We start from the raw sequence: 13,068 nt of genomic DNA on the forward strand, positions 1-13,068 counted from the left end.
TTGAAAAAGACATGGTTATGTGTGTGGTAGTTTCCATCACATCACCAGCAGCAGGGAGGAAAACATTCATTGCTGTACACATTATACATGAAAACACAATCTAGCTACCACAGGGTGTTCCTGCTGAGCATGTGACCAAATAAATCATGTCATGACTTAATGACAAATTTTTTTTATACATTTTCTCTTCTCTGTACACCCTGTTTCCATTTGAGAATCTTCATTTTAAGATGAATTCCAGCTTTTATTTTACAAATGATGCACTGTGTATAATGTGGCATTTACAGTAAAACACAGAACTATTGGACCAGGAATGGACCAGGAATGGACAAGTCAGCAACGTGTAGCATCCTGGTGCCAACATGGCTGCAAACAAAGCTAACAAAACATTTCAGGAGAAAAGCTGTTAACATGAAGTCAAACGGGTAAAAACGACATATGTAGGAATAGTTTACATGAGGCATATCATACAGGCTGAGCTAGATGTGTAAACTTCTGGAAGCCTTCGCATAATTGATGACTGACCAATCGGAATGTTTGGGTTTGGGGTTGAGACATCAGTGAAAAAATGCCCATCTGAAGCCATTTAACATTAGTGTGATGCACGTCTAAGTATTTCTTCACCAACAACCTGGCACAACTGGAGAGAACCACTGTTGTACTCCAGTGGATCACCTATTGACTACAGTAAGGCAAATCTCCTGGCTAAATCTGTGAGGCATGCTTACCCATACACCCTCAACCAAAATAGTTACTCTATGAACATCGACTACAAACACTGGAAACATATTGATACATGTTACTAAATATATATACATACATTGAATAAAGTTTGCCAGACCATATAAACCCCATAAATATATCTGCATCTCACTGTAGGGCAGGTTATATCAGTGTATGAAATAAGGCCTGTCTGACTGCCTGACACAGGCTAGATTTCTGACGGACGGTGTAAATTCACAGCTAGCCATCCCGATGGTCTGGTAAAAATATAGATAACATGTTCCATACATCTGAGTAAATTCACCATATCTGAAAATCTATTTTTCAAATTGAGCGTTAAAATTAGACTTGACATTATTGTTTGACCTTTGAACTATTGTATCGCAATGTCAAAGCACTGCGTTGACATATATTACCGCTAAACGAGCAACACATATCGATGTACCTATCGTGTTCTGCAGTAAATACATCTCTCAGGTTCATTACATTATTCATGGTAACTAAAAATTGAGTTATTTTCTTTGGATTGTCTGGTCTGGTTAAATTTATTTTGGGCTGGTACCATTTTGAAGTTCCCAACCCTGATGTGTGGCAGGGTTTTTTGGCTTGTTTCATACACTGGTTTTATACACATGGATATGCCTTCCTTCTGGGTCTGTTTCATCCACTGAAACATGGGTTAGTCCATGGAGATTCTAAACAACTGATATTTCAGGTTTACTATAAACTGTGTTGTGCAAGGCATGTCTTACAACAACAAATATCTGTTTAAGTAATCCCTGATACCAACATCAGCCCTACTGTACCCAGCCAGCTGGAGCTCCTCCACAAGTCTCCACCAGTATACCACTGTCTATCACTGCTGACTTCAAATTAGGAAAAAACCAAAATATACTAATCTGTTTCATTTGGATATGTTCCACCCTGCATTCCCCGACAAAATACATTACATTGGACACACATCTTCATATCCATCACCTCACTTGACTCATGCAAAACTATCACAAAATAAACTATGTACACTTCTTATGCAATATTGGAGCCAGACTTTTGAGGCTGTACACAGAGAATATGTCCCTTTGTTCATCGTCCATGTTAATGTGAGTAGCTTGTAGCTGCCATGACCACCAACTTGACATGGAAGATGACTGACATGACATTGCATATGACCATTAACATGATGTACAGCATTACAAGCGACATGACATTGAACATGACCACCGACATGACATGTTACATGACCACCAACATGACATGGTACATGACCACCGACATGACATGGTACATGCCCAACAACATGACATGGTACATTACCATCGACAAGACGTGGTACATGAAAGCAACATGACATGGTACATGCCCCACAATATGACATGGTACATGCCCACCAACATGACATGTTACATGACCACCAACATGACATGGTACATGACCAACGACATAACATGGTACATGACCAACGACATGAAATGGTACATGACCAACGACATGACATGGTACATGACCACCGACATGACATGTTACATAACCATCGACATGACATGGTACATGACGCCAACATGACATGTTACATGACCACCGACATGACATGGTACATGACCACCGACATGACATGGTACATGCCCAACATGACATGGTACATGACACCAACATGATATGTTACATGATCACCGACATGACATGGTACATGACCACCGACATGACATGCCCAACAACATGACATGGTACATGCCCAACAACATGACATGGTACATGCCCAACAACATGACATGTTACATGATCACCGACATGACATGGTACATGACCACCGACATGACATGCCCAACAACATGACATGGTACATGCCCAACAACATGACATGGTACATGCCCAACAACATGACATGGTACATGACCAACGACATGACATGGTACATGAATACCAACATGATGTGGAACATGACCTCTGACATGACATGGTAAATGCCTCAATCACACTGCTTTTACCAATATCATAGACACCACATATGGGCTTCATACAATGTACCCAGGTGGGGAATCGACCAGGTTTTTGGCATGAGGGGCAAACAATACAGTGCCCCATTGCCCCACCGACTGGTAGAGATAGTAAACAGTCAGTAAGACCGTAATCAGTTACACATTGTATCGTCATATGTATCTGTGTGCAGCCTCAAACAATCTGATCACAGGATGGAAGCTGATTACACAGAACACCCAGCATGGATCCAACATACTGGCTTGTGCTTGTAACAATGGGGAGACTGTCAACACAGCTTCAACTACCCCCCTCCGTTGTCAGCAACATACTGCAAATCATGAAACTCATGGCATCAAATTTATGCTTCACCCCAAGTTTAAAGTTTTTCATCAGATAAAGGTGGTAGCTCTGAAATTAGAAAACACTATCTGATTAAAAAGGAACTTTATTTGTTCCCTGATGTGAACAACAGAAATTGCCAGCTGAAGCACTTAAGATGAGACCAACTTTGTCAAACAATGAAGAAGTGTTGGTGGTATCTTTAGAGTGTGGAATAGCAGCAATGTTCAGTATATATTACACATCACTACATGTGCTGTTGTTTAAAGCACACGTTTAATCTCAAAATCATGATCATGTGCTGTAGCAGGACATGGTTTGACACTGCTTTTAGCAATATTTCAGCAATATCATGGTGTGGGGCACCAGTATGGGCTTCACAATATATCCATGTGGGGAATATACCCTGGGCCTTCAGTGTTTTAGGGGGAATGCTTTCACTTCCAGGCTACCCTACCGCCCAAACTAGAACTGAGAAACGCTGTGTCCAGTGCTTCACTTAATTGTCTATTGATAAATCATATTTAATTTACAGCCTAACAATGCTGATTCCCAGCTTGTGCAGTTCACCTCACATGGCAATAGCATTATCAACATTCAGGTAAAAAAGGCTCACCTTAACAAAGCAAGCAAGCAGTCTCAATTATCTCATGACCAACATGCATTAATTTCATGACTTACAGTATAACCCCCGAGGTTTTTGGTAACATATCTCTAACATGTTACTTTTGAGTATAATTGATGAAATGTGACTATCGTCTCAATAATCGTCCATCATAAAGATCGTGTTCATCATCTGAGCTGTAGTCGTGATATTCCTTTGTATTATATTTATTCTTCTGCTGAAAAAATTCGATCTCATCTTCATCCTCAGCTTCCCCGTTGAGGCGATGGAAGCCAATGTTGTCATACTTCTTGTTCTTCCCGGTCTTCAAGCAGATGATGGCTGTGATGGCGATGATGACCACGAAACTGATAACACCTGGGCATACATACACATAGTCTCAGTACAGGCCTACCATACAAACGGTAAACAAATCATCAAAACTGAACTCAAATACACCAAAACAGAACAAAAATCACCAAAATAGGAAAATAAACTTCCAAAACTGCAACAAAATCCTCTAAAACCGAAACAATACATCTGTAATAGAAGACTTATTGTTTGAAATGGAAACAAAACTCGCGTATCAGCAGTACAAAGGAAAGACTACATCACTGACTGAGTTTGGTTTTACGCCGCTTTTAGCAATATTCCAGCAACATCACGGCAGGGGACACCAGAAATGGGCTTCACACATTGTACCCATGTGGGGAATCGAACCCGGGTCTTCGGCGTGACGAGCCAACGCTTTAACCATTAAGCTACCCCACCGCCCGAAAGACTACATCAGATCAAGTTTCTTGTTAGCCATGGAAGTGTGACAGGCAAGTTATGTTACTCAGCAGTATTCCAGCTATATGGCGGCGGTCTGTAAATTATCGAGTCCAGACAATCTAGTAATCAACATCATCAGCATCAAGCTATGCAACTGGGATACAATCACAGGTGTCTACCAAGTGAACGAGCCTGACCACCTGATCCAGTTAGTCGCCTTTTACGACAGGCATGGGTTACTAAAGACCAATTCTAACCGGGATCTTCACGGGTCAGATGTACAGTAATGTATCTTGCTGTGCCTATTACAACAATGGTTAGGTCCTGCACTTGACCAGCAAGTGTTCTTTACTTCAGTATGGAAACATCACGAATCTCTCACCTGCTGCAACAACCAGAAGTGTCTTTGATGTTGTTTTTGACATGACAATTCTAACTTCTTTTCCTTGATCTGAATCAGCTCCCACTGTGACACTCTGTAACATAATAAATCAGAGATGCAACTAAACAAGGGTTTCACCATTTGTGATTGGTGAGTTCCAAGGATGGGTGAAATGAGAATCCTGTGAATGATCTGATTCTACCTGCCCAGTTACTACTACATATCGCCATCATGTACTCCATCATCTCCCTCATACAAGTTCACAGTAATAGACAACAAGTGTCCCCCGCTGCTAAAGAATGGAATATTTATAACATTTTACTACTTTTTATTTTTTGGTCACATACAAGATGCCTGATATCACTGGTGTCTGCACAATCACCCAATGTAGGCTGTTGACATAATTGAAGACATTAGGTGCAATGTTTTAAGAGATATGAAAAGTGGTCAAAGTGTTGTGGTGACCTTGACGATAAGGTCAAGGTCACCCAAAATGACAGGTCTGCGTAATCCCCCAATGTAGGCTGTCACCAAACTTGAAAACATTGGGTACAACAGTTCATGAGATATTGCATTAACAAGAGTTTGAAAAGTGGCCAAAGCGTCGTGGTGACCTTGAAAATAATGTCAAAGTCACTCAAGTCGACTGGTGTCTGCGTAATCCCCCAATGTAGGCTGTCACCAAATTTGAAGACATTGGGTACAACACTTCATGAGATATCGCGTTAACAAGAATCGGGACGTACGTACTGACGCGCTGAATACAGAGTCCCCGGGACAACAACACAGAGTATCATCATCACTTTTTTGACTCCATAAGATTTGGGACTGGCAACTTTTGACAAGGATCAGTAACATATTCAAGCATCCAGTCCTATGGTCTATTTTAAGTCTTCCACCCTTACAAAGACGGCACACTCAACAGAATACCATCTCAGATGTGTTTAACAGGGAAGATGCTGTGTGATAGAGGGTGAGGTATATTATAGCAACATCCTTGTGACCTGTACCGACACTGCACATATTTAAAGCTTACATGCAACGCAAAACACAACTTTGCAGATTCTGATACCTTTCAGTATGGACCTTTCAGTACAGTAACAAATTAGCAAAAATGCAAATTCAACTTATAAAGTTGAAAAATAACTCAATGAACCCCCACCCATGAAATCGGAGTTCGGTCTCTGTCACATTATGTAATTACACAGACAGGCAGGTGTGATACTTGGACAATTGACATGTTATGTTTTCTGTTGATTTCAAAATGTTATACACAAAAAATGAGCATGTATTCAAAAAACCCAACATCTCTATACACACACATAAAGCCCTGAGTGTATCAGCAAATGAACCAGCTAATGAAAGTGTTTGTTACACTTAAGTGCAGGCCCACCCGCTCTGACTGGGTTCAGTATCCCGGCTGCTTCGTTTCGAGGGAAGTAAACCTAAGTACCAAATATTGCACTTTTGATTTGCAATTGTATGCTTATAATTTTGTTCATTTGTTTTTTCATAATCAGCAATGTATATTATATGTCATGAATAAATGATAATTGTGTTTTAATTATGTTGTATCTAATCTTTAAGTAAATGGTGTGATCTCCCTTACTGGATGATTGCTGAAACATTTTTACATGGAAAGTTCAATCAGTATTGCACCCTTAGTGCTAATCGTGTCCAATAAACCAACACGTTCTCATCTGCCACAGCACTGAATCTTCTTGTTACTTTAATCATTTGGTAGTTATTTTGTTCTTTAAGGGCTGAGCTTAAATTCAAGTCAATTGTTACCCTGTCAAAACAGGCAAAAATCGTAGTAATGTGCAGTCCCGGTACGTCCACAGTGAGCCAGACAACCCTGTGGTTGGTGGCAGAGGCAAAGATCCTAGGATATGATGGTGCACCAAGTATTACACTCACAAAAATGTGGTCAACATTATGGCATCAACCAATTCTTCCCCGTACTCTCCTCAAACATAACTAGCTCTGATCAGAGACACGAAGGTTTATATCATAAAGATGAAGTTAAAAGCTCCAATCATCAAGTAATAGAGAATATGACAAGACGTTAACAGTCACAAATATGAATACATGTAATTTCTCCTTTACCATGGTGTGTTGCGGGAATTCTGGACTGAAGGTCTTCAGAGAGTATTTGCCTGGGGCGAGGTACATGTGGAAGTAACCGTGAGGGTCAGCCAGTGTCTGGAATGTTCCTGAGTCCTTCACGTATATGACGACACCAGACATACCAGTACCGGGCTTATTGACCACCACGCCTGACACCCCGTAGTGGGACTGAAGCAGAATATGAAAATAGATCATTAAGGGTGGAGCTAGCTTAAACCATTCAAACATTTCATGTGATATCCCTAAAACATTTGCTGGATGCAGACTTCACTTGACTTCACATATAACCTATAATGTCCAGCCAGATAATGGCCATCCCAATCCCTCCACATCTAGATGCCATCCCAACCACTCCACATCTAGATGCCATCCCAACCCTCCACATCTAGATGCCATCCCAACCCTCCACATCTAGATGCCATCCCAACCCTCCACATCTAGATGCCATCCCAACCCTCCACATCTAGATGCCATCCCAACCCCTCCACATCTAGATGCCATCCCAACCCTCCACATCTAGATGCCATCCCAACCCTCCACATCTAGATGCCATCCCAACCCTCCACATCTAGATGCCATCCCAACCCTCCACATCTAGGTGCCATCCCAACCCTCCACATCTAGGTGCCATCCCAACCCTCCACATCTAGGTGCCATCCCATCCCTCCACATCTAGATGCCATCCCAACCCTCCACATCTAGGTGCCATCCCAACCCTCCACATCTAGATGCCATCCCAACCCTCCACATCTAGATGCCATCCTAACCCTCCACATGCCATCCCAACCCTCCACATCTAGATGCCATCCCAACCTCCCAACCCCTCCACATCTAGATGCATCATCCCAACCCCTCCACATCTAGATGCCATCCCAATCCCCCCTCCACATCTAGATGCCATCCCACCTCCCTCCACATCTAGATGCCATCCCATCCCAACCCTCCACATCTAGATGCCATCCCAACCCTCCACATCTAGATGCCATCCCAACCCTCCACATCTAGATGCCATCCCAACCCTCCACATCTAGGTGCCATCCCAACCCTCCACATCTAGATGCCATCCCAACCCTCCACATCTAGATGCCATCCCAACCCTCCACATCTAGATGCCATCCCAACCTCCACATCTAGGTGCCATCCCAACCCTCCACATCTAGATGCCATCCCATCCCTCCACATCTAGATACCATCCCAACCCTCCACATCTAGATGCCATCCCAACCCTCCACATCTAGATGCCATCCCAACCCTCCACATCTAGATGCCATCCCATCCCAATCCCTCCACATCTAGATGCCATCCCATCCCTCCTCCACATCTAGATGCATCCATCCCATCCTTAACCCTCCACATCTAGATGCCATCTCCACATCTAGATGCCATCCCAACTCCCTCCACATCTAGATCCACATCCCATGCCATCCCTCCACATCTAGATGCCATCCCAATCCCTCCACATCTAGATGCCATCCCAACCCTCCACATCTAGATGCCATCCCAACCTCCACATCTAGATGCCATCCCAACCCTCCACATCTAGATGCCATCCCATCCCCCTCCATCATCTACATGCCATCCCAACTCCACCCTCCACATCTAGATGCCATCCCAACCCTCCACATCTAGATGCCATCCCAACCCTCCACATCTAGATGCCATCCCCCACATCTAGGTGCCTCCACATCTAGATGCCATCCAACCCTCTCCCTCCACATCTAGATGCCATCCCAACCTCCACATCTAGATGCCATCCCATCCCAAGATGCCATCTCCTCCACATCTAGATGCCATCCCATCCTCCACATCTAGATGCCATCCCAACCCCATCCTCCACATCTAGATGCCATCCCAACCCCTCCACATGTAGATGCCATCCCAACCCCTCCACATCTAGATGCCATCCCAACCCTCCACATCTAGATGCCATCCCAACCCTCCACATCTAGATGCCATCCCACATCCACATCTAGATGCCATCCCAACCCTCCTCCACATCTAGATGCCATCCCAACCCTCCCACATCTAGGATGCCATCCCAACCCTCCATCCCAACCCATCCAACTCCTCCACATCTAGGTGCCATCCCAACCCTCCCATCTAGATGCCATCCCAACCCTCCACATCTAGGATGCCATCCCATCCCCTCCTCCACATCTAGATGCCATCCCATCTAGATCCTCCACATCCACATGTAGATGCCATCCCAACCCTCCACATCTAGATGCCATCCCAACCCTCCACATCTAGATGCCATCCCCAACCCTCCACATCTAGATGCCATCCCAACCCTCCACATCTAGATGCCATCCCAATCTAGATGCCATCCCCCTCCACATCTAGATGCCATCCCATCCCTCCACATCTAGACCCTACCATCCCAACTAGATCCCTCCACATCTAGATGCCATCCCAACCCTCCACATCTAGATGCCATCCCAACCCTCCACATCTAGATGCCATCCCAACCCTCCACATCTAGATGCCATCCCAATCCCCCCTCCACATCTAGATGCCATCCCAATCCCCTCCACATCTAGATGCCATCCCAACCCTCCACATCTAGATGCCATCCCAACCCTCCACATCTAGATGCCATCCCAATCCCCCTCCACATCTAGATGCCATCCCAACCCTCCACATCTAGATGCCATCCCCAACCCTCCACATCTAGATGCCATCCCAACCCTCCACATCTAGATGCCATCCCAATCCCTCCACATCTAGATGCCATCCCAACCCTCCACATCTAGATGCCATCCCAATCCCAGGTGCCATCCCCCCTCCACATCTAGATGCCATCCCAACCCTCCACATCTAGATGCCATCCCATCCCCCTCCACATCTAGATGCCATCCCAACCCTCCACATCTAGATACCATCCACATCTAGGTGCCATCCCAACCCTCCACATCTAGGTGCCATCCCAACCCTCCACATCTAGATGCCATCCCAACCCAACCTCCTCCACATCCCAACCCACATCTAGATGCCATCCCAACCCTCACATCTAGGTGCCCTCCACATGCCATGCCATCCCAACCCTCCACATCTAGATGCCATCCCAACCCTCCACATCTAGATGCCATCCCAACCCTCCACATCTAGATGCCATCCCAACCCTCCACATGTAGGTGCCCTAGGTGCCATCCCAACCCTCCACATCTAGGATGCCATCCCCAACCCTCCACATCTAGATGCCATCCCAACCCTCCACATCTAGATGCCATCCCAACCCTCCACATCTAGATGCCATCCCAGCCCTCACATCAACCCTCCACATCCATCCCACATCTAGATGCCATCCTAGCCTCCCACACATCTAGTAGGTGCCATCCCAACCCTCCCATCTCCACATCTAGATGCCATCCATCCACATCTAGATGCCATCCTAACCCTCCACATCTAGATGCCATCCCAGATGCCATCCCAACCTCCACATCTAGGATGCCATCCCAACCCTTCACATCTAGATGCCATCCCAACCCTCCACATCTAGATGCCATCCCATCCCAACCCTCCACATCTAGATGCCATCCCAACCCTCCACATCTAGATGCCATCCCAACCCTCCACATCTAGATGCCATCCCAACCCTCCACATCTAGATGCCATCCCAACCCTCCACATCTAGATGCCATCCCAACCCTCCACATCTAGATGCCATCCCAACCCTCCACATCTAGATGCCATCCCAACCCTCCACATCTAGATGCCATCCCAACCCCTCCACATCTAGATGCCATCCCAACCCTCCACATCTAGATGCCATCCCAACCCCATCCCACCCTCCACATCTAGATGCCATCCCAACCCTCCACATCTAGATGCCATCCCAACCCTCCACATCTAGATGCCATCCCAACCCTCCACCTAGATGCCATCCCCTCCACATCTAGATGCCATCCCAACCCTCCACATCTAGATGCCATCCCAACCCTCCACATCTAGATGCCATCCCAACCCTCCACATCTAGATGCCATCCCAACCCTCCACATCTAGGTGCCATCCCAACCCTCCACATCTAGGTGCCATCCCAACCCCTAATGTTTAGTGGCTACCTCATACTCTGACATATGTAAATTCAATTCCAACACAATCCCAGATATTTATGTGCAAATCTTAAGCTTAAGTTATGTGTTATCCCAACCTCTGAAATCTAGATCCAATACTTTGCTGCTATCCCTTTGATATCTTGGCAGACACTTAATATTGTTGCTCCTGTAAGATATAAAGGCTCATGTCAACTAGGTTGACTCTAGATATTCAAACCTGATATCCTGTGACATCAAGAAAGTCTCTAGTTATGCTGTGCCTTGATAACAAGGAAGACTCCAGCTATCCTGTGCCCTGATAGGAAGACTCTTAGAGTGGCCCTCTTGTGTGAGACTCACCTCCTGTATGACAGCAAGCAGGGACTTCTTGTTGGCGTGCCAGAGGTCAATGAGCAAGGAGGACGGTGGGTAGACACAGCAGCCGGTGTAGACGGTGATGGTGGGGATGTGCTGGCTGTCGTAGATGTAGTCCTTGAGAGAGAGACATGAATAAAACGGCATGTTATAAAGTACACAGTAACTTTCATGTTATAGAGTACACCCAAAGGAACTTTCACATCATACAGTACACCCAGAATAACACTATACAATCCAGAGACAGCAATGTTTACATGTATTATGGCACACCAACTTCTGTTACAGGATACATGCAAGTCCTGCTGTCAATACCTGCAGTATGTATGAGTGAAGGTACTCACCATCAAACTCCCAGAGTGGTTGTGTTGTTTGAAGGCACTGACCATTCCTCCAGGGTATTTACCTGCAACATTCAACAGGACAGAGTGTTCGTGGCATCTGTACCTGGACATATGGCTACATACACATGTCTATACAGTCAAACATTATAGTGCTGAAGTTGAAGGGACCTATGTATATCTTCTTAACCACTCAATGGAGTTTCAACACAACACAAAAATATGTATAAATGATAATGATAAAGTCTGAATGATGGACCTAGTCATTTAGATATGAATTTGGATGTCAGTAAAATTACCATTGTTTAAATTGACAAAACATAGCCAAATAAACATGTCTGATTTGCATGTGGCAAAGACATGGCATTTCCTTTCCTGGGGACTGTATTTGGGTGAACATAGGGCAGAGAAGCAATAGAGGCAACCAAATGGTGCAAAACTACATGGATCAGATCCTGTGGCCTCACGTCATCCTTGTCATGGCAAACATCAACGCTGTATTCCAGCAAGACAACACCAGGCCTCACACAGCACATGTAACGGCCAGTGTGTGAAATAGTTTCCAAATTTTGCTAGGCAGTTGGGCAAGCTATGCTTGAAAGTTACTAGCCCACAAAATAATTCACTAGCCTGAAATCTGCATGTAGACGCCGGTTTCATCATTAAGCTGCTAATATGATGAACATTTTTATCAGGCCATTGCATTATTTAAAAGTGTATTATAACTGAACAAGTCAGAGAGAGTGATATATTTACAAAAGGACCCCATAAAAAATCATTAGCCAGTCTGGCCAGTGACTGGAGATTTACAGGCCCGACTGGATTTTTACTAGTCACTGGCGAGCAGGCCAGTGGCTATTTCACACACTGGTAATGGCTGCATACCTATACAACAATGACATTGATGTCCTCACTTGGCCCTCTACATTGCCAGATTTGAATCCAAGAGAACATTTGTGGGACAACAACCACAGCCACAGACTCTCCCATGTCTGGTGTTTCAAACCAAGTGGCCGCCATTCTCCATAATTCAATCTTTGATTGTGTCTGTGGGCAGAGGGTGTCAAGCAGGTCTTAATGCTAGGGACATACACATTATTGACTGCAGGTGACCAGGAGCTTGTACACCTGGACTGCCACTCTGTGAATAGGAGCTTGGTACAACCGAGGACCATCAGGCACAATCTGGACTCTCTGTTATCAATCCGGAATGAATTCTTAGTTCCAATATCACTAAGATATGGGTTTGCATTTCTTTTTATGAAGAGTATGTATATATATGTTGGGAAAACATCTCAGTGAGCAATGTGCCACTGATATTGATCCTACCTGACCACTGCAAGTCTGTGGTTGTAAGTTATGTTAAAACACGACTCCAAGGTTCTGGA

General features: G+C 44.8%; 1 protein-coding gene across 1 annotated transcript in view; it reads right to left on the reverse strand.

The window, feature by feature from the left end:
* Positions 1 to 228: 228 nt before the first annotated feature.
* The window catches only part of LOC124259925 (carboxypeptidase D-like), a 57,739-nt gene continuing 44,899 nt past the window's right edge, over positions 229 to 13,068 (reverse strand). The window contains exons 22-26 of the mRNA XM_046694152.1: positions 11,684 to 11,745; positions 11,325 to 11,456; positions 6,909 to 7,097; positions 4,800 to 4,893; positions 229 to 4,021 (exon numbers count right to left, since the gene is read on the reverse strand). Coding sequence (XP_046550108.1) covers positions 3,792 to 4,021; positions 4,800 to 4,893; positions 6,909 to 7,097; positions 11,325 to 11,456; positions 11,684 to 11,745 — 707 coding nt within the window. The 3' untranslated portion in view covers positions 229 to 3,791. The remainder of the gene's footprint in view (positions 4,022 to 4,799; positions 4,894 to 6,908; positions 7,098 to 11,324; positions 11,457 to 11,683; positions 11,746 to 13,068) is intronic.

Source organism: Haliotis rubra, unplaced genomic scaffold (genome assembly GCF_003918875.1).
Source record: "Haliotis rubra isolate DU_JTF1 unplaced genomic scaffold, ASM391887v1 Scf742, whole genome shotgun sequence".
NCBI classification, from domain to species: Eukaryota; Metazoa; Mollusca; class Gastropoda; order Lepetellida; family Haliotidae; genus Haliotis; species Haliotis rubra.